This window comes from Apaloderma vittatum, unplaced genomic scaffold (genome assembly GCF_000703405.1).
Source record: "Apaloderma vittatum isolate BGI_N311 unplaced genomic scaffold, ASM70340v1 scaffold9486, whole genome shotgun sequence".
Classification (NCBI taxonomy): Eukaryota; Metazoa; Chordata; class Aves; order Trogoniformes; family Trogonidae; genus Apaloderma; species Apaloderma vittatum.
In genome coordinates this window covers 1-23,483 of record NW_009723343.1, presented here as the reverse complement: position 1 = coordinate 23,483, position 23,483 = coordinate 1, and the positions used below count along the sequence as shown (strand labels likewise).

Here is a 23,483-nt window from a genome sequence, read left to right as displayed (position 1 = left end):
TCTCAAGCCTATCAAGGTCCCTCTGGATGAAGAAGTTCCCCATCTCTTTAGACTGACTCCTGCAGAGCACAACCTACTGCTGCCACCAGTCAGTCTGCTTGCTTAAGGAGCAGATGTCTAAGAGGTGGATCCAAAGGTTTCAATCCAACTGCTCACACCCATGTGGCTCCCCATTGCAAAATTCCTGGCTGTTCGCTTTTCTTGTTTTAAAAAGCAAGGAAATTACACATCCAGAAACTATGCCAGAAGTACTTTAAAAGATTACAGACTGAAGCAACAAACTGTGAGGAAATACCAACACTTGTCAGTTTGTACACAGAGAGATTATCATGAAGTTGTTAATCTGTCTCAGAGCAGGACTTGAATAACATGAAGGCATGGGGCCATGCTCTGGACAAGGAAAAAACAAAATATTGAATAGTTGCTCATTAAGTAACACCATCCACTCTGGGCAATGATAGAGTGAGGATCGTGCAGAAAAAAATGGTACGCGATAGTGTAATTAAAAACTGTCATAATATAAACACACAACAGGGCCAAATTTAAACCAGGCCTTTCTTACCTGATGAGTGCATAATTTTGCAGCTTAATGATGTCTAAACATGTCTTTGTGTGTGTGCACGCAACATTAGTCACCGCCATACCAAAGCGATGCTGTTTTTAAATAAACTTTAGCTAGCAAGCAATGAGTTCAGCTACTTGCATTGCAACAGCACTTGCAGATTTCAAAGATTAAGAAATATAATGCCACAAGCTTGCATAAGGGAGACAGTCCTTGGATCTTGGGGCAGGGGGAGAGGAAATCTTAAAACAGCAGCCACGTTTCACAAAAGGAGGTGGAAAAGAAGCATACACCACTGTGCCTCATCTTCGAGCACGCACCATAGAAACAGAGAGATGTAATTAATTATTTTCCCAAGATTACACATGGGTTCTCTGAAGACATTCACAGGCCAGAGCACATAAAATTCTTGTCTGAGTCCCAAGCTTTAAGTATAGGGGCACCCACCCCTCACATGTTTCTAGACTCCGGCAGAGCCTTCTGGTGACCTCAGGTACCATCTGAGTATGACAATGGAAAAAGGCTGTCTCAATTGCTTAATGCTCCAGGTTACTCATTTTGCTTTCCTAGTGAAGAAACTTATTTTGATGCTAGACTCATAGACCTTTCTCCCACAGGGTGAATCCCAAACCAGGCGACGTCCTGGCATGTAAACACCACAACAATAGTTAGTGGAGAAAAAGCCCTGCATCCCTTCCTCACTATTTTTCTGTTGCACAGCAAAGACCTTTTAGGCCAACAAGAAGTATCCAGGTTTTTCTTCTGTTGTATGTTTGTCCTCGATCAAAATAATACGTTATTAATCGTTACCTTAGTGTTTTCCCAGAGGCGCACAGCACTTTTTATTGCTGAGCTTTGTGCATGAATGCAACCACCACTGACCTTCAGGGTGTGTGAGCACAACTAAGAACAACTTACTAAAGTTTAAGAAAGTTCTACCAAATCTAACTGAAAATGTCTTCCTTGCACTTTTGTAACCCAGGCAGTTTCATATCCTGAGCTACATCTTCCTATAAAACTCTTGTCTAACAAATTCAAGAAAAGGCAAAGTATGCATGTGTGAAATCCTGTATCTGGGAAGCTGGTCACACTACTCTGCCTCTATCGGTTATGAATCTGGGAAACAGCATTACACTGTGTAGTGGCAAGGAGAAGCATTAGAAATAAAGCCGAGACTTGTGCTTTTCAAACAAGAATTCCATGTTAAAGCAGAAATGTGCTATACTGTCAAATTAGTTTTAAAAAAAAAAAATCACTGCTACACAAGGATTGGAAATAGAAGTACCCAGTGAGGAAAAGCCAAATCAACATCAAGCAATTACTATGTAGTCGCACTTTATGTGTGCCAACACCTTCTCCCCGTCTCCCTCCACTTTTTCTTCATGTTGGAGAACAGCATCTGTTTCAGCTCAAACACTGACCGCTCACACTGCGCAGGGACTCAGGGAAGATACGTTATGACCTCAGCATACTTTTCCTCACAGTATATCAGTCTTAGGGTCAGTGCAGCCATCCCTGGAATGCAACACATTCTGCAGAGCTTTTCCATTTTCTTGTCCCTGCCCCTGCAAAAGGAAACACCATTGCTACTGGTTTAGTCATCAGATCACATTTATCCCTGCTATAGCCTTAAGGATTAATTGAATTTTGAATCAGTGAGGGTTTGTGCCTGGATCCCACAGTGCTAACAAGTAGTGAGCTCCCTCACTCACTTTTGCACACACACAGATTTAAAATTCTGCTGTTGGGCACAGCTCCAAGTACACCTGCTTCTTTTCTCATTCTGTCACTTGGTGAAAAAAAAAAACCCAACAAAAAAAACTAAGGCAACAGTTCATGTAAAAAAAATGGAAAGTGGCAGCATCAAACACCGGCCTGTTGTCCATTCTAAGGGAAGAGTCTCACCAGTTAAATTACGAACAGCAGAAGCAATAAAAATCAGTTTCCAGGTCACCAAAGAGAAACAGACATTTCAGTTTCAAAAGTATGCAAGCTATTGAGGAGTCTTGTTTTTCAAGAAGCTTAGTCTGTGGACCCACCACAGGCAATTTACAAAGCTCAAAATCACCAGGGTGATTAGTTGGTATGAGGGTACCCACAAGCTGGACAGCATTTAGCAACGCTGAGTGTGATGCAGGTATGACATGGCATGACTTAAAGTGCATGTAGCCTTGGAATTAAAAAAAAAATAAATGAACAAAACTGTAAAAACAATATAGATTTTTGTTTACAGTGGGTTCAACAAGTCATGAAAAAGAGAAGTGACAATAACTACAGACACAGCTTGCACAAGGGACTATGACAACTTGTTTCACATGTATCATTCTTGTGAAATATATTCATGGATCTAACAAGAGTATCGTTTGGATAGGAAAGTGAAAGCACTAAAGTTCAGGCCGTATCTCAAACAGAAGTACAAGCCTGAGATGAAAGTTCCTGTTTGCCCTTCTCCATTTGTGTTATATAGGAAGGCACATACGGTCACAGGCCTCTTAGAGTCTTAAAACTCAGGGAAATGGATCCAACTCATAAGAGATCCTAGTTACTTTGCTTCAGTAGTGTATGCCAGCATCCCCCAAAATTGCAATAAATCACAGTGATTAAAACCTACCATTTCATCCAGACTAACTCAATCCTTACTCCTGAAGGCACCTAGGACTGCAACTCATACGTTCACTGCAGAGCTGAAGATAAGAGCAAACAACAATAAAGAACAGAAATCTCTCTGCACCAAGAATCTACATAACTAGCTCCAGTTACTGCTGATTAGACTGATTGCTTTAACTCCTCCATTACACTTTCCTGCATTTTTCAGTTAGCTCTAGTAGCAAGTTACATAATAAATTATTATTTTTAAAAAACCTAATTGATCACATTACAAGTACTTAAAAGCACAGATTAAGCAGCACACAACTATTTTATTCTAATGAAGACCTTGGGGTTAGCAACCTAGTGCACTAGATGAGGTACGTGACGCTACCTCACCATGTCCAATCTGTCCTCCAACTTCAGGGTTTTGAAATATTTAAAAACGTTTCGCCTTCCTTTTGCCATGGGAGAGAGCTACATGAGTCAGAAAAATATTGAATAGAGAGAAGAAATTGTGTAATTGATTTTGTATATTTGAAAGCAACTTCACTTTCATACTTCTATCTTTTTTTCACCTATAGCAAGGATTTACTTTTTTATAGACCAATTGCCTCAAGTGCTTCCTACTTACTATCATAAAATATGCCAATAACACTTAAGAAAGACTGTGTAAAGAAAGTATTTCAACTATTTTAATCTGTCCTGTGAAAGGAGTCAGCAAACAGAATCAAGGAGGAGAATACAGTTACATCAGATAGTGGTTCAAATCCTCCACATAACACAGATGTCATTGAGAGTGAGTGAGCTGCAATACATTTAACTTTGTTGTTCCATGCTTCTGCAAGCACACTGCATGTGGTCGAGAATTGTGAAGATCTCTTGAAATTACAAATGCTGGAGTAGCACATTTATTTTTTTAGAGTGACTAGCAAACATTGACATTAGACAAACAGGCACTGATCAGACTGCCCAGGATCTATGAGGCTGTCATTACATGCAACAAGAAGTGATCTGGCCTTTAGAGGAAACAAGAGTTTAGAGTGAGGGAAAAACTAGCAAAGGCAGCTGCCAACAATGTTTTAAAGCTTCTTTCAAAGAAGCAGCATCCATTTACCCACCCCAGGTTTTCTCCCAAGGCCCTTGGGCACAGCTCACACAAATGTGTGGCAGCAGGCTTCCCTCTCAGCCACTGGGACCAAGCCAGCTCTACTTTGGGCATCCCCACAGCTAACCTCACACAACAGGTTGTGGCAGGTGTGTTGCACAGAGTCAGTCACTTGAGAAGAAAAGCTCAGCAGCTTGGACTCCGAGAGGTACTTTTTAAAAAGAATGCAGCTACGCACATGCAGAGCTTGATTTGCCATGTGCAGAAATCCTTTACAACATTTGAAGAGGCAGCTGCTGAAAAGCAAATGCCAGTTGGACAAGTTCCCTCTAAAGCCATCCCACACACACAGTCTCTCCAGCACAACTTCTGCAGCCTCTCCTGAAGAGGCTGGAAAACCAGAGGCTTTCCCCTTGGTATAAGAAAGGGACATTCCCACAAGCAGGGGCAAAGTGAGAATGTCTGGAGAAAGTACAAAGCAAAGGAAGGGGGAAAGGAGGAGCAAGAAGAAAGAAAGAAACAAGGTAAAAGAAACAAGGAACAAAAGGATGGAGGGAGACAGGAGACATTTTTTATACTGATACCCGCCACTATAGTATCCATCAGAAAAACCAGAAACAAACACGAATGTTGAGGAGAACAAAAGCATCGAAAGATACGTGAAGAGAGCAAACGCCAGGAACAGCAGCTGCATCAGCATCATGCTCAGATTATTCCTCCCCACCAGGTCTTAAACTTTCAGGGCAAGATGTTAAACAAGGCTCTTGTACAGCCCATTCTGGCCTGGCATATTAGAAGGAACCAGGGTCACCCACACTTTCTAATCGTGCTACTCATTTGGAGATACAGGGAGAAGAAATAAATTCAAACAAACAACTCTAAAGGCTGTTTCCAATGGCCAAGAGCCTGTGTGCTGGAGCAGCCAGCACTTACCCACTCTGAAAAGCCTTGAATTCCTCCGCATTGCTGCATCATGGAGTCCCACACAGTGAGATACCATCAAACCCACTCCCTTACTTGTTAAGAACAAGCCCCAAAACCCCAAATATCCCCAAGTCAGACCAGTCAGACAAAAGACCTGCAGGGCAGAAGCTCTCAAGTGGGTTGAACCATTTAAACTACAGGTAAGAGGAAAGAGTCTCTGTGATCTGAAAAGTTACAGACCTCATATGATGCCTCTATGCCATCCATACTAATGCAGCAAGAAGATTATTATTTAAAAAAAAATAAGCCAACCACAAGCCAACAACAAACAGCTCCTACTGAACTGATTAATGAGGGATGTTATGTGGAAACAAAACACTCCCTTTCCCAGGTTTCAGGAGTGCTGCATAGGGCCTGTTCAGGTGCAAACCATTAAACGATCAGAGAACTACAGCAGGTAATTCTTGATCTATTTAAGGAGAAAATCACTTTCTCCAAAGAATAGGTAGTGCATGGTAATTCATGATTACAGGCATCCAAATAAAATCACACCACGTGTGTTTTGTAGTTAAAAACAAAAGCCAGCAACAAAGGGCAAGCTGGGCAAAGGCTGCCAGCGAGGTTGTGGATAGGTCAAGGTTAAAAGAAAAAAAAACAAAAAACAAAAAACCCTCCCTTCCCCCCAAAAAAAACATAACCATCAAACTACACATTCTGGCAGAGATCCATGGGGTGGCTGCTGAGTCACACCCCCTTAAATGCTTTTATTAACTCCGTGCTGTTTCACAGGAACAAGGGCACCAAGTGCTGGTCCTGTGCCAGAGTGTGGCCATGAGTTATGGGAGAGACCTTCCTTCCCCAGTGAGATGCACAACAAACTGCTGGACGTGACTGGTGAAAATCCTTCTGTCACTGCTTGAGGCCAGCTCTCACCCCTATATGCACATTCTTAGGCATAAAGCAGAAATGGACATCACCGCTACATTCATATATATACATAAATATGCATGTATACGTACACCTCCAGGTATGTATATCCACATGCATACGTTATATTAACAAACACTGATATATAATATGCTGTTTACACTATGCTCACTTCAGGCATTATTGCATACATGCATGTATCCTCCCTCTTCACTTTCAAACTAGCATTACAGTTTTGGCTTTCTCCACGGAGAAGCATTGCTTATCAATATCATATCAGGATAGAAAGTCTCAGGACACGGACAGTCCTTAGACATTCTCTTCCCAAGCAGGAGAAATGCACTTTTCAACTCCCTCCTAATTCTTCCCTTTAACTCTCCTTCCACTTTCTCCCTCTCTTCCCTCTCCAGTAGCATCAGAAAAATTACAGCGCATTTTGGATAAAAATGGCTAAAACAAAGTGAACGGCTCCACATTTTAAGGTAGGATCAAGCTGCAAACTAAGCCACAAAGGAACAGCAAATAGCCAGCAGTACCTCCGAATAGCCCACATGGCTTTGTTGGGCACAGAAAGGCCACCGCTTCGCTGCTCCTGGGGTGATGCTGGGTGGCAGGAGCTCCAGGTGCCCCGGTGGGCAAAGCGATGCTTCCCATTCTCCCGGCCGGCTGGAGGGACCTGCAGCGAGGCGGAGGGAGAAGCCACGGACTGACGGACAGGTCTCTGGTGGATCCCTCCGTTTCTCCTGATTACACATGCAGAGGAAAGGAGGAGGGAAAAAGGAGAGGGGGAAAAAAAATGATTAAGGATTTTTATGTTTCACGTTTATTTAGCTAAAGATTGAACATTATGAAAGTAGCACAACATAGTACCTAACTACAAAAGGCAACACTTTATTTATTCCAAAATACAAAGTCTTTGTGTGCTGGGAGGGTAGGATTTATTTGTTCCTAACTACATCTTCCTAGAAGAAGAGACCTGACAGCAAGATGAGCACTTGTGTATCAAACTGTCCTCTGGATCTCTGGTAAGATGGAAAGCAATGTAAGGAAGAATGTGATGCCATTCCTAATTTTTTGCAGTAGAAAATAATTGTTGTTCTGCCTCATTTAAACAGAAAATAAATTGGTAGAGGTTGGAAGAGGGAGCTGGAGGAGATGAGTTTCAGCAGCATGTAGAAGGCTGCTGGTTTTCTGCTGCCCCCTAAAAAAAGTCGGATACAGTCATAAAACAGACCACAAACAGACAGGAGAGTGCATAATATGCAGAACCAGAGCAAATATGAAAATGGAGCATATCTGGACTACAGAGCTTCATTCCTGCAAACTAAATAGCTGCCACATCTGGGCAACTGGATGCCACTGAAGCAAAGGAATAACCTGAAGAGGTCACTGGAATGTGAACCTACGGGAAAGGGGAGATTGAGAAGAAGGTAAGGGCAAGGACACAGATTTTCTCCAATTAATTAAAACTATTACTTTCAGCCAGGCAGGTCCTGGAACACGCCTGGCAGACTGTAAATGTAAATGTCAACTAGGTCTCTGGCTGTCGGTCCCCTGAAGACTCCTCACTGGCTACCTCCTCACCAGTTACACCATTGCACATGACCTACCTGGTCAAAATAGGAGAAATCCTCTGCCAATCCATCGAACCTGGCCTCTGATTGCTATTGCTGCTAGAGAGGCTGGCAGAAGGGCAGGTGGGTCTGAAACATGGTCCAATCTCCCATCAGGACATGGAGGAAGGGCTGAAACATCGGGGATGCCAGGATGCTCCTTAAAGAGGAGAATCCCTCTCCTCCTCCTCCTCACATTTGCCGTTCCTGCATTCTGGCACTCCCCAATGCTTTCTGGGAGCTGATTTATTTAACTGTTGCAGAAATGCGAATTCAAGCATCCTTTTTTATAACCTAGATCCACTAGATCACATAGCGGGGGTGACAGGCTCCAGAGCCTATGGGGCAGCGCTGGTGGGAACATGAGAAGCAATGGCAGGAGCAAGATCTCCCACTCTCAGGGGCAGTAAGCTCTTATGTTCACTTGTCAATAGCTCTGCGCCAAGTGTGATTTTGGAGAGGAATTGAAAAAAACAGCTTCGATCAAGCAAAAAATACTTCTGACGTTCAGTGGAAATACAGAATACCATAGTTATTTGTGACACCAAGTGGGTGAGGGATACAAACTTCAAAGTATTTGATTTTTCTCCAGTGACTTCTGAGAGCTGCTAATTATTTCAATCATTCCAGAACTGGCTGGATATTTTCCCTTTTTTTCCATTCTATAAGGACAGAAAGGATCAAAACTGATTTAACTATTAAACATTGTATCATTCTATAAGGACAGAAAGGATCAAAACTGATTTTACTATTAAACGTTGTATGACATTTCTACAACCATGACATTGTGACTGAATAATCAAGCAGATGTTGAGAACGGAAGGAGTTAAGCCAGAGAAATTTGAAGATATTGGAACTCCCATGGAAAAAATAAATTTTAGTCCTGCCAAAGTGAACTGAGGATTTCAGAGATCAGTTCTTCACATCTGGTCTGTCTACCTAGCAAAATGTTACCAGACAGCAATAGAGTAACAAAACAAAACAAGAAAAAGAAAAGCCAACCAAAATGAAATCTTGGTGCCTTCTCGATTTGTCAAATGTTTGCCATCTAATTCAGAGGGGCAAATCTATCTCCCCCAGTGCTGTATATAATAACATATATTTTGCACACACAGGTAGCAACACTTAAAAAAAAGCACAGTGAGCATAGTAAGTTACTTACAGCTTGAATCCATCGCAGGAGAGGGAAAAGAAGTCATAAACCAAGCAAACACCAAACACAGTGACTCCAGTTTCTTTCACCAGCATTGCACACGTCCCAAGGAATAAACTAAGCAGCAAAAAGAATGGGGAGGCAGTGGGAGGGAAATGTTCCCCAACATAAAGCTGATCCACACTCCTGAAAAATAGATTTGACAAATATTTTAACTTCCCTGTTATTTTCATATTTAAAACATTCCCACAAATACTGAGACACTTTTCCTTCATTTCTTAAGATGCTGGTAATAAGTGACATGAACAATCTACACCGCTTGCTGACAAATGAGGAAAGGTTTAGATATAGGACAGAAAGGAAAGACACGAATATTGAGAGAGGCACCGAGAATTTGAGTAGAGGAGAGGAAAAACGACAAACAGAAAGATGAAATGGACTTGAAACAGTCAGAGGAAGGCAGAGTAAGTACAAAAAAAAAATACAGAAAAGGCAGAGAAACACCTGCTTTCCATCATCTAAAACACACATGATTAATTCTTCTTGTGTGACAAAATACACTATGCAAGCAAATGTTCGCCATCCCACCCACACTTCCCTGAGTCAAAGACGTGTCCTAATCATTAAGAGACTGGGCGGCAAGCCTATATGAGAGAGAAGAAAGTGAGAAAGAACCAAAATCAAATAAGCTGATTCCTGCGGGTTCACTATCAGTTTTACCCCTTCGAAACCTCTTGATGAAAACAGCGCTGTGGGTTTGTAGCAAATAGCCCAAGAGGGATATAAGCTGTTTTTCCAGGTGGCTATGATGACACGGTGCTACTCCTAAATGTAATAACGATGCAAAAGGGGCAGAAACTACATCCAAGTAAAGCCATTTCTTTATCAATGCTTGTTCAGTCACACTTTTAGGACAAAGACCAGCAAACAGAGCCAAGTTCTCATCCAAAGAGGACAACTAGTGGTCTAGACACAATCTTTAGCTTTCCCAGAATAGGTATTTCAGAGTCCCACAGTCAAAGGCAGACACGTGTCCATCCGTTCTTCACTCTACACACAGATAATTTGCCTTCAGTTGAAAACATTTCTTTATAATTTTTAGCTCCACAAGCCCTCCTCTAGTGTATGGTCAGCTGTAAAGTCAACATAAGGGGGGACGTTAAAAGTTGACTTCTCTTTTTATGCTTATTTGTTCTCGTGTCACTTATTTGGCACCTTGGCTGAAAGCAGGGGCCAGGGCACTTCTACGCAGCAGTGCTGGGGCAAGTACCTCTGCCAACAACAACCAAAAAAGTGACAAGTTTCCCCTTTGTCTCCTCCTCAGACTAGAGTATCTCGTGATATTATCAGAACCAATAGCAAGGATCCATACCTATTATAGGAGAGAAAAGCCAACAGAAAGAGTAGACAGGCTAGGACATCCGCTCTGCCTACTATACCTGTTACCTAAAAGGCAAAGAGACACACAGGTGTAAAAGCACATATATAAAAAGACATGCGCATTCAGTGACTGCTTCAGCGATTCGTCCTAACTGCTACTATTTTAAGCTTTTTATCTTTCAGGGTTATCCTCCCCCAGTGTAGCAAGATGCTACTTGGTTAGTGTAGGATATGCTCAGTTTTGTCTGCTGCACTTCTTACTTGCCAAAACAAATAAGCCAACAGTCAAATCATGCTTTACTTTCCTATTGAAGTGCTAATAAAGTTGCAAAAAGAAATGTCAGATTCAGGGATCTGTTTTAATTTTGTATAATAAGGTTCAAATGAGAAATGCATCCAACTCCCAAGACTGAGATTTGTTAAAGAAAAAGACTAATGAAAGAGCAGCTCTTTAGGAAAGACTTATTATATAGGAATGAGTTAATAATTAATAACTGCATGAACTTGATCACCAAAAAGTGATATAGTGACATGTAATTTATTCTCTTTCTGAATAATCTGAGTTTATAAGAGTTTTTTCTACATATTAATTAACCAAATCTTTTTATAAGAAAGGGAATACTGAAAAAGAATGTATAAACGCTCCTTTTACAAACTATTTCAGTACTCCATTTCATAAAGATCTAAAAATTGCCGATAAAGCAAATAAAAGGCCCTTTGAAATTCTGCCTCTTTTGAGATTACATAATTAAGCTATATACAGCGCTCTGGCATTTATTTCAACCTTTTTTAAGTTCTGACCCAGACAAAAATAAATTCAAAGAGTGCCTTTTCTAAAACCTCCCTTATAATAAAGCTGTATTATCAAAAGGAGCCTAGCTGATTAGTTCACACAAGCCAGCACAGGGAGTAACTGTAAAGCTCGTGGCTTTTTGTTATTACGGTAATCTCTCCTCAAAAGTTCTCAGCCACGGCACCCGTTTCCCTCACTCATTTACAAAGGCTCATAACGAGAGCATGTGATGTCAATGGTATCTCAACTAATGAGTGCATTGCTGTTTTTTAAGTATGGGTAGCTAGACATTGCATTTCCTTCTCAAAGACAGCAAGACTCATTTTATCTACAGAAGACCCTCCCCACGCTAACAGGCTGCAGTCTTAGCATGACTATGTCTTTAAGTGTTTGCTTATGATGAACAGAAAAATGTTCAATATGAGCTGTTGCTCTGTAAACTTAGCAGGATGCTTATTAAGCTGGCAAGTTTTTTTCTGAAGATGATACTCCTAGCTTTTAATTCAAATCAATACAAATTAATCCATGGGTCATATCACCTGTATCTGACTGATCTCCTCCAGAACACACACTAATGCTTCCTTCACTTTCTCTCCCTTAAATTGATGACTATGGGAGATGACTGAAGGCATGCAACAATGTCCCAGCAGGAGAGCGCAGCCTCGCTGAGGTCTTTGGTTTCGGACGACTCGACATTTTCATCAGCTGAATGATTGTCCATTTATTCCCAGCATTGCTGATTAGGACCGTCGATTAGAATTTAGTGCAGGAGCAGAAAGATGGTGAGTATGAATACACTTTTTTCTTAATGACGCCTGCAAATTATTTTAAATATAGTATATTCTCACCTTTGCTCCTCCACAGCAAAAATCACAAGTATGATATTCTGTATGACTTAGAGGTTTCTTAAAAAAATTACATTATGCATTTATTCTTGGCTTTAGTGCCACCGTTGTTTTATGGGGTTTTTTTGTGTGTCATATACTTACAGCCTCGGTGTGAATGGGATGCACAGCAAAGAACAGCGCCGTGACAAAAGCAAGTCGACAGTCCTTGAACACAGCTTTGTCACAAGTGTACATCAGCACAAGAGTCACTAGACAGTGTAAAATTACATTCACTGCATGGAAATAGAAGGGGTTCATACCAGCCAGCAATATGTTTAACCTGTAAAGAAACAAAACAAAACCAAACCATTAGTAGACTGGAAAGGCCTTGTAATAGTGGGACATCTTTCAAATACTCCAAATTACACTTTTTTTTGCCTGATTTGCAGTCTTCTAACGTAAGTGCTATTAAATTAATTAGTGAAAATCGCTCTGAACTTCTGGTTTATCTGATTAAAGAGAAACTGCTCTCACAATTTTAAAAATATGCGGTTGCATTTGCCAGCCTTCTGGACACTGAGACGGGAGAGGTCTGTGCCCTCCCGCTACAGTTAACTATGGCCAGACGACGTCTGTCCTTCCGTAGCACCAAATAACATCAGCCAACATCACAAGTACGGCACTTGTCCTATTTCCCTGCTGGCAGCTTCTGCGGTTGTCGCAGCCATGTGGCAGCTTTACAACACGAGTAGTTATTTGCTACTACAGAATAGAGGCTTTTGCTTGGGAACAGCCAAGACAAGGACTCAGTAAGGCGCTCGAGCATCTGCTTGGTATCGCTGGTGCTTGTATTCCCTTTAAGCTCTCAAAATATTTTCACGTACTGAAGGTCCCTTCCAGCCTAGGCCATTCTATGATTCTATGATTTGAGTGCTTTATTGACATCAGGACTAATAGTTAGCATGGTTTTTATAGGGACATTGATGGTAAAGATAAGTTAGCTAACATCACCCTAGACTCAATGAGACAATTAGGGTTCATTTTTTGTGTGGATCATAAAAAAAATATAATATAACAAGCTGTTATGACATTTGTTTGACAGTATGTATTATCACATTTTTCTGGTCACTGTTTTTTACAGCCAGCTTGCTTAACAGCTGCTGACAGCCTTTGCCTCACATGCAATTGCAGATAGTTCTCTTTAGAACTAATTGCATCTGTACATCTGGACAAATATATATATATATATGTATAACATGCATAAACATACTGTCTCTATTTAGGGAAGACTCCATATACAAACAAGAATTTGGAAGCACTCATGTTAAAGGACATTTTCTAAAAAAGCAAAACTACGAGACAACCAGTGAAAATAGGACTCAATCTAAATATTTTGCATTTAACTGTAAACATGCTATGGGGTCAATAATCCTTCCTGTTGTCACTAACAGACTCCAGGTCTCCCATGACATAAACGATGCAATGGCAAAGCCACGGAGTTGTTGCTACTATGCAAATACCTCAGGTTTTTTGTAAAACAGAGGAGGTGTGGTGTGTCTGTGAGGGCCAGACAACATATGCTTTTTATAAATACTTTCTACATTCCTTACTCATAAGTAACAGAGTGCTATCTGTCTTGGGCTGCTTTTTCTAGGCCAATCTCACTTTACCAGAGCAGAAGTCTTACGTGTGCATTCCTACTCTGCTCCCACTGGAGTGTTTGTGGATGCAATAGCTGAAACCCAGAGAGCTTGGGAAAAATGAGATTTTAGCATGACTTGACCTTTCCCTTTGAAGTACAGGTTGATGCAGCTACATTTTGACAAGACATCAGTCTGCATGGTTCAAGAAAACATGAAGAGTTTGGAGGTTTTTTTCTTCCCCCCCTTTCTCCTGCAAGCCACTTCAGGGCAGCAGCACACATCACTTTCCCTCATTTCTACCAGCACAGAATGACAAAACACAGCAAATGGCAGTAACAGACATCCAGCCAGAATTTCAGCTGTAAATACGCTGCAGCAGCAGGAACCCCCACGCCTAAATCTTGTTTTCAGCATGCTGTGAGGGACAAAGGGCAGCATAGAGCCACCCTGCCCCAGAGGAGCTCAAGTTCCCGCTCAGAGGCACCTGCAGACGTGTATAATGGCAGCGACGACCTGCAGGACCAGTTCTTTAGACAAATGAATCATTTCTGGCTGTAAATCAGTTGGATGGAGCAGTTGTCACCATCGCTCCCCCTGCCAGCATGCTCTGGCAACCTGATGTCTGGAGAAAGCAGGTGCAGGTAGGTGAGGACAGCACGGATAAGAAGTGCCCAGGCTATCAGTTATACGAGAAGAGGTTTGGATTGGATATTAGGAAGAATTTCTTCTCTGAGAGGGTTGTCAAGCACTGGAACAGCCTACCCAGGGAAGTAGTTGAGTCACCATCCCTGGAAGCATTTAAAAGACGTGTAGATGAGGTGCCCAGGGACATGGTTTAGTGGTGGACTTGGCAGTGCTAGGTTTATGGTTGGAATTGATGATTTTAAAGGTCTTTTCCAAACTAAACAATTCTATGATTCTATGATTCTATCAGGTGATGTGAACCCATGCACCAAAATGCGAGAGATTCTCATTTATTTATTTATTTTATTTGCCAAGTTATGAGGACTTATCACTGAAAACACAACATCTGACACTGTTCTTGAAAAATCTCCCATTAGACTCCATGGACAACATTTGATCACTGTCCATCCTGCAAAACAGGTCATATGGCAAGAGAGGCAGAACCTTGTAGAGGAAGGACCTTCTTCCTCCATCAGGTCACCTATCCCAAGGGCAGGGTGTGCGCTTCACACTCCTTCTTGGGACAAACATGAAGTCGACAAGACTTGTAAACTGTGAGTTACCTGATGTAAGCTGTTGAAAACAGCTATGTGAAAGCATAAGCCTCACAGCTTGGCTAGTCCCTTATGTATTCTTTAAAAAAAAAAAAAAGAAAAAAAAAAAACAAAAAAACACAAACATAACACAAACATAACACCACCACAGTATTCAGATAAGCTTTCCATTAAACAGCAAAACGCAACTGCAAGCATGCCTCTGTGTATGTTTTAAATACCATCTCTGGTGGTCCATGAACACTAAATGTTAATGTGTGCAGGTGCTATATTCACACCAGTGTTTTTTGCTGCTAAAGCTCTTTGTCATGAGAAATTAGGCCACATGGCAATGAAGGAAACATTCTTTTGTCCTGAAACAATCCCAGCAGAACACTTTTGAAACGTTAGCAGTGGCTGAATTTATTGTATGTCAAACAGGCGAGCAAATGGGGGGCTCCAAACAGCTCTAGTCCAAGTCACAAGAACTTTGCAAAGCTCCCCAGCACCCTCACAAACCCATGGGTAAAAAAAGCAGCCTACCATGGAAAGCCAAATCTGCTCTACTGCAGAGCAACTATGAAGCAACTTTTGCGCAAAGGAGCAGGAGGGGATGGGTAAATAAAAAATGACTTCTCCCTTCTTAAAGTTTAATATACTTACAGAGATTCAGTCTTGCCTTTGTTTACTGGCAGCAGCATTACCATGGAGCCAGGTAATAATTGTATGTGGTACAAGATTCAGCAAACAAATGAAATGAAACAGAGCTAGGAATCTCAAAACTAAGTAAGAAGTGGTGTTTCTCCAACATAATGTTCATGAACAGAAGCTCTGGCAGGCACAACAGTACTCCACTGGGAGGTGGGCTGTACTTGTATTCCATACCTAAATCAGCCCACAAACAGGGAAAATATTTCTTTTTTTTTTTTAATTTGCAAGCCCCAAAGACACCAATACTACCATCATTCTAATTTGCAGCATCGTGTGGGGTGGAAGACCTTCTGCATGAAGATCCTAACATCTATCTGAGCAAAAGCACAACTTTTAAGGATACATGTTACAGCCTTGGCAGAGCATGCAGCTAAGGAGAGCAGACACGTCGGGCTGGCCAGGCTTTCTGAGCTGACTGCCCATCAAACCAGAGAGGTGTTTGCAGACAGTATTCTAAAGATCTGAGCAGAGACCATGCACCATGTTACCCGTGAGCCATGGGCACTTGGGCCTCCTCTCGACAAGTCATTGGGCAGGGACACATCTCCATGGGCAAGCAATTCCCTGTACAGAGGGCCTGGAAACCACACCGCTTTTGGTGACTTCATCCTCACAGACTCAAAACCAGAGGAGTCTATGACGCAAGAGTATGGTCTCACAGACAAATCCCATGCATATCCAGTTATAGTATATAATCCTCAGCACCCCCAGGCTCTAATATAGTGCTTTTTATCCACTTGCACACACAAAGACTCATTCAACCTTTTTTAAGGCCTCTTCTGATTTAATAATATTGTAAACCATAATTGGAGAGTTTCTCTTTTTATAGACTTTGTTATTATCCCTGGGCAGCTCTTGTTTAGTTTAATCTGTTTTATTATTTTCAAAAGACTAACAAAACCCACAACATTTTATGAAATAGAAATGCACGGGATAATAATGGTAATTTGTTATAGCAAGTAATACTTAATGGAAAGTCTCAGAGCATCCCACACCTCATAAAACCCCCACAGGTTTTATAGAGGAAGGCTCACATGCAGATTTATATAAATTAACCTAGCATACAAGAATGGATTACGTTTCCTGTGATCTTCCCTTCCTTTTGGAACAGTGTGATATATACTGCAAACTTAATGCAAACTAACACCCAATTTCAGTGCACGGTGGAATCTCCTTATAAATTCCACAGATGCATCTACTGCATGCCAGGAAAATGAGCGTTTGCACTCCGAAAATGGTGCAGCTGCATCACTGGCAATAATGGTTAAGGCTCTATGTGAAAATAGCTCAAAGATTAATGAAAAAACCTCTTGCAGTAAAAAGAAAACAAGCCCCCTTTGCAGCTCTGCGATGGCCAGCATAAGCAGGGCAGGATTTCCACCACAGTGCAACAGCACTTTCCGCTGATAATCTTTTCATAGTACAGTACAATCCCTCAGAATTAAATGGACAATAAGGCTTAAATGGTTTGTTACTTTGATTTTCTATAACAGCGATGGGAAGACAGAGGCCATATCAATTCTCAAGCTATAGCAATTCCCTCAGAGCACAGCAGTCATCATTTACGAGAGCACTAGTTAAGTGTTGGCATTCAGAGGCAGGTTATTGCTTTCCAGCATGGTTACTAAAAGAAAACAGAAATCACAATTAAGACTGCAGAGCAGCAGCACTTTGGAAGCAGCAAATACACCAGAGCAGAAATTTCTAGTGAAACCCCAGAAAGCATGGTTTAATGACCATTCCCGTGTTAAGAGTACTGAAAGAACCATTCATGTGCCTTTAGATTTGTCTCCACAAAAAAGCCCTGGAAAACAAAAAAAAAAAAAAAGAAAAGAGAGATGATGGTAACTTAGAAAAAACACAGGTGTTATTTTACCTAGATTTTGAACAAAAGAGAGTACGTCTTCAAAATCATTCTTGAGTAACATCTCAGCAAGAGCATTGCACTGAAGGAAATAAACATCTTGCAAAACTTTTCAGCAGTCCTCTTCCGAGTGCAAAGAGAGAAAGAGATGAGACGTGATCAAGAACCAAGCTAGGACAGTCACTCATCAGGAAGAGAAAACAACGCTAACAGAAGTCTAGTCTAAAGTTATTAGGCCCAGTGAAGACAACTGGCTACAAGAGTTTTCCACCAAATTTGAAGTAAGTTTGGTAATCCTTCACCTCGAGATGCAGACCTTGAAGGAAGTGTCATATTAGTTTATACAGAAGCAAAGAATTAAAACAAACAAAAAAACAGAATGAAGCAAAACACTCATGTATAGTGAGTGAGAAGAGAACAGCCTTTTTTTTTTCTTTAGTTTTCTTTCTTTCAATGTGAGAGACAATAAATGAGAAAGCCCAGGAAAGCAGTCACGAACAGAGCTAGTAAATGCAGAGAAATGCCTTTAGCTAACCAGCAGCAGCCAGAGCACTTTATTTTCATGGACTCTAAAGAGTATTGACAGGGATGCTCCTGTGGGGAGGAAGGTTGGTCGAAAGCTGAGCCTTTTAGGTAAAAAAACAACAGAAGAAAATTAAGGGTGACATTGGCGCAGAAGGAATAGGATGCCAGATGAGAGAAAATCCCCAGGAATTGGTAGGTGTTAAATAGAGACAAAACACCGTTGAAGCAAGCAGCAGACAGACGGGACTGGATTCACCTCAGCCAAGTCTTTCAGGAGAACGTACCCGGAACGTTTTAGTGAACTATTCCTCTTGTAATAAAAGGCTTTTAATTCAAGAGACAGAACAATTTTATTGAGTATTAAGGACTGAGAAAATGTTGTAACGAGGCAGAAGCCCTACATGTTTTGTACACACCTGTCCTCCTGGGCAGATCCTCACCTCTGGGCTTGGCTACAAGCAACTTGGCAGCATGGACCTCCAGCTGGGTCTGCACCCTCCCTCCCTGGGCTGTGGGCTTCCCCCAACCCTCCCCAGGAGTCCTGTCTTCCTTCCAGGGAGATCTTTGCCAGTTCCCCCCAAGAACTTTGCCAGTCCCCTTAGAGAAACACAGCCCAGAGTTACAGCCAAAACCATCAGACACCTGCTATGAAAACTAAAGGGGGAAGGAGGACTTTTGTGCACCTGAGAACTAGGAGGAAAAAAAAGAAAAAATAAAATAAAAAAAAGGACAAACAAGCTTTGAGGCATACGTGTCTGCTTCAGATGTGAAATGGAAGCAAGGCACTCTGCTCTGGGTCAGAAGAAAAGCTTACACACCAAGCAATGTGTCTGTATATTCCAACTGTAACACAACCAGTCTAATAAAAGTGACTGCCTCTCTTCACAAACTCCACCTCGCCTGGCAGTGTGGCTACACCAGTACTATATCAATTTCATGGCAGGTATCACAGTATCAGTGTGGAGAGCAATTGCTATAGCTAGGGTAGAAATATTAGACTATGCTCTACAGGAGAAATACTGACAGAATCTTAAGCATTATGATATTGTGCTAATATAGATGTGCAGAGTGAAGAAAATACTTGTGCACTATATATTTAACCTGACACATTATAGCTCCACTATATTACTCTGTGATGTCGAACTGTAATATAGCATTAGATCAAGAACAAATAAAATCTAAGGTCTTTTTCTCTTCCCCGAGTTGCTTTGGTTTTCTGAAGCTATCTGTCCTTGAAACTCATGCCACCAATACAGCTGAAAAACCAGAAGGATTGGCCGTAAGCAACCAGATAGATCAGCAGAGTGACAGTGAATTACTGAATTCTCTCTTTGGTTATGTATTTACATCCAACCCAAGCTCACAGTCACTTAAGGCTTTGATCTGAAGCCACAGATAGTCTTACATGAGGCTCCCAGTGCCCACACAGAATACTGAACTGTTGCTGAAGGGTCCCATTTACTTCCTAGGTATGTATGTACCCAAGGCATCTCTAGCTACCAGCCTCAGTGGGCAGACCTGGAGGGTCCGTTGAGCACAGCCTGGACTTCTTAATTTATCATTTTCCCCATTTTTTCCAGCCACAGTATGAGTAGGATGACTCTGTGCACAAATGGTGTGTTTATGTCTTTTCTAGGGGGAGAGTTGCATTCCCTTTAATGGCTTGTCTCGCCCAGCTCCTGGCCTCCTGGGCCATCAGCGCTACCCAGCAGCAGCTGGAGTGGACATTCTTACACCCTTCCCATGGAGCCAAGCACACACCCAGTGAGCAGTCACTTCCACCTCCTTCAATGAGGACCAGGTATCTCCCACGCTTCTCGCCCAACATCATCCTCCTGAGTCTCTATCATGGCTACGTGGCCTAGACCTGGCTCTGCCTTTTCATTTTCACCGAGTCTTTCATCCCTGTTGAGCTGTTATTTGAGGAAACTCCCTCACCAGCATCTGCCTTGGCAGTGGCCTTCATCCTGCTGCCAAAGAGGCTGGGCAGGCAGGGCCTCCACTTCTCAGCCACCTGCAAAAACACAAGGCCGATCTCTGATTAAAGGTCTTTAACTCTTAGCATCAGGAGTGGTTTCAAAAGGCTTCTTTCTCACCATTTCCTACCACCACACACCTTCAGGGCGAGTCTGCTGTACTGCTGGCTACATCAAACCTCCATTGCCTCTTTGTTTCTGGGCTGAAAATCTAAATGGGAATTTGGCAGACAGGAAGGGAAATAGGGAGGGAGGCAGCACTGAGGATTGCACCTTCTGCTTCAACAGTTGAGAAAGATTTTTGCGAAACCACTGGAACCAAGGAATCGCTTAAGTGCTACTGAGGGAATAAGTGATTCACTGAACTTCTGTTAATGAATAGAAGGTGAAAGACAGAAAGCACCCAGTTTAAATATAAAAATCCTGAGTAAATTACAGAACTGCAGTTCTTTTTTCTTTTTTTTTTTCCCCCCATCCTTAATCTTAACATTTTATAGGGAAGACACTAAGAAATAGTATATTCCGAGTCCTTTTTGGTAATCCTTCTTTAGAAAGAAGTCTACTGAATCACTTCTTGGACAGGAAAACAGCTGCAGGTAAACATCTCTGAGTGACAGCAACTGGAGAAGACAGCATGAAGTAAATTTTTCCTAGGGACTATGCAAAACCATTGCCTACCACCCCAGCTCCTGTGCAGATGAGGAGCTGTCCTAGAGCTGTCACCTAACAGCTACCCACGTGTAGTAAGTATGCTTCTGAACAAACCAGTTTGAATACTCCTTTACTGAAGTTAAGAGAAAAGGTGAGAAGTTCAAAGATGCAAAGCAAACATTTAATTCAACAGTCTGCTTGCAGAGCTTCCCCCCTCCCCCGCTTCTGATATTAATGCACACAAACCAATGCAGTAGCCCTGTGAATATTTTAAGTTTTGCTTAATGGTTCCAGTAACATGGGCCACTTATTTCCCCCTGATCATTCATACTGACAGATTCAGTGTGAATAATGTCAAATACTTGAGCTCTTTTCACAGTTTGGCTCCACAGCATTAGTCTACTGGAATGAGGACTGTCACTTAAGATTTCCAATTTGTCAGGGACACTGAACTACTGTTAAAAAAATTCAGCAATGTCTGCTTAAGACTCTTCTGACAGACAGGTGATAAATTCTTTTAATTGAGATAATTTCAGGAATAATTAGCATATATGTAGGATATATCCAACCTAATGAAAAGTCCACAGCACATCATGAGTCCTTCCTCTTACTTTCATAACCACAAAGGAGAGAAAAAGAGAGTGAAACAAAGTTTTTGTAGATTGATGGATCTGTAGATATAAATTTCAGCCCACCCTTCACATCTATTCTATGCATGCAATTTGGAGATCTCCCAGGTTTTTCATCTTAGTACAGCAAGACTCAAAACCACCCTTTCCAGATGAAAGTTTCATGCAACAGAAGCAGAGCCACTAGGCAGGTATAAGGAATCATGCTACTATTAAAATGCCTTGGATATGACCAAATTAGCAGAACAAGAAAAGAAATAAAATAAAACAAGCAAATTAAAAAAAAAAGAGCCTAGAATACTTTAGTCCAGCCTACCCTTCCTCAGCAACATCCTGGAAAGCACACGCCACTGTTTTATCAAATATCCTAAGTGGATGCAGTAAATTGCAATGAAAGTATTACCAAACAACATTAATTTCCATTCTGTTAGAAGTCCATTTCTGTTGAGCATTTTACAGCCATAAGGGCAAATCCTTTTTCCTTTTGCAGGAGGACAGAGCTCAACCAGCAACCTGCTGCTGGACAAGGCAGGGGCTGATGGCTCAGGCAGGCAGAGCATGGCTCCACTATAGGCTCAGCGTCACTTGGCAAAAGCTCCCTGCAGCCTCCTTGAAAGCTCTGATTTTGCAGGATCCTCCCAACCCAGATCTTAGCTTCTTCCTCTCATGCCCTACTAGTAGAAACAAAATAGGAAGCATGTGGAAGCTGGAGGGCTGGAAGGATATTTGGTGGAAGTAATCTTCCTCTGCAGCCAGGTAAGATAAACAATACCTTCCCTATTCCAACTGCAATGCCAAGCAGAGAACAAATGACTCTGCTTCTGACCCTATGTCTTAGCTGTATGGTTATTATAAGCACTTGAGGATGAAGCGTTGCTCACAAAATTAGCCTCACTGATTTCCAAAAACGACTCGACAGAGACAGCGCCTCATCCATTTTTTTTACACGCACACACCCCTTTAAAGAGCAAAGGCAAAACTAGTTCAGAGTCAAGACATATAAATGGGAAGGAAAGCATTTAGTTTCCATTCTGCTATTAAAGTTTAAGATTCTTTCGTTAATTAGCATAATGTAACCTCAATTCTGCAACCTAATCTAGGAGACCAAGTACTAGCATCAGTACCACATGCAATGTGGTCAGTGGTGATACATGCAGATTCATTCACCTCTCAAATTACCCCCCAAATACATTATTGGAGAAATGGAGTAATCAGATGGCTCCCCCAACTGCAACAATTTGGCTGGACAGCAATGGAGAAGGCACTCTGTGCGCACAAAGCCCGTCACTGCCTACATGCCCCCTTAGTTCTCTACAGAAACCCACTGAAACCGCTTTTGGCGTGAAGGTACAAAACCCATCCTAAACAACCCAATTTAAAGGGTCTATGCTGTTCAGTTTTGCTTTAACGGGGATATGCCACCCTGTGCCTATCCAGCCCTGCTTCCCCAGAGAGCCGATACCGATGGCTCTCTGCTCCAAGGCCACACTTAAAACAGAGAGTGGAAGTGCCAAAGGAATGCTACATTCCCCAAAACTGCTCTTGCCTCACAGAAACACACAGGTGTCACACAGTTCATAAAATATTATATATAAATCAGATATCTTAATGAATAAGTATTTAGTGGCGTCACATAGGTTCCAGTAAATCTTCCTGTTAGTATACTCACACTGGCTGTATAGTTTGTTCCTCGTGCCTGCTATAGGTTTGTAATGGGCATCTACCCAGCACCCACAAGCAGGACCCAAGCGCTAAGCATCAGCCAGCTACACTAGCATTTCAGCACAGTTCCCTGCAAACACGGGTATCATTTTTAAATACGAAAACGTAGTAAACGCTCACCATCAGAATAAATTCATCAGAATTTCAACAGAATTCTGTTTCATCAGAATAAATTCAAAAGAGAACAAGCTAACAGAAAGTATAACAAACTGTATGAACTGTATCTACGCTCATCTGCTACAAATTGTTCTCTTTGGGGAGAGAGAGAGGCAGCTGGGTTTTCCTTTCTAGGATTAGCGCTGGTAACTGTCAGCTACTTTTGCCGCTACTCAACTCCTCTTTATCCCCATAAAGGCGAAACTCCTCCTCAACAACTCTGCCCAGTACACAGAGAACATCTGAGGCAGACGAGGAACTCCGTGGCTGACATGAGAGGCTCAGAGCTGCCGGGCTGCCGGCAAGGCACGGCGCGGTACCCTTGAGGCAGACCCGTCCGCTTAGCGTTACAGAGAAAGGCAGCGATGACTATGGGGCTGCTTCAAAACAGCCCCGGGGAAGTTTCTGGCACGATCATTCAGTTACAGAGAAAAGTACTGGAGATAAAGCAGAGGAGGAACTCAGAATTCAATTTGAACACCCTTCGCTTGTCAAACGAAGTCTCACGGAACGGTC

The 23,483-nt window shown here is 41.9% G+C and overlaps 1 protein-coding gene across 1 annotated transcript; it reads right to left on the bottom strand.

The window, feature by feature from the left end:
* Positions 1-6,643: 6,643 nt before the first annotated feature.
* On the bottom strand, positions 6,644-12,213 carry LOC104275961 (transmembrane and TPR repeat-containing protein 1-like; the record flags this gene model as incomplete). Its single annotated transcript, XM_009872077.1, has 4 exons — positions 6,644-6,850; positions 8,883-9,059; positions 10,246-10,319; positions 12,036-12,213. Coding segments are annotated over 4 exons (636 nt in total), but the record flags the coding sequence as incomplete, so codon positions are not given.
* Positions 12,214-23,483: the final 11,270 nt, after the last annotated feature.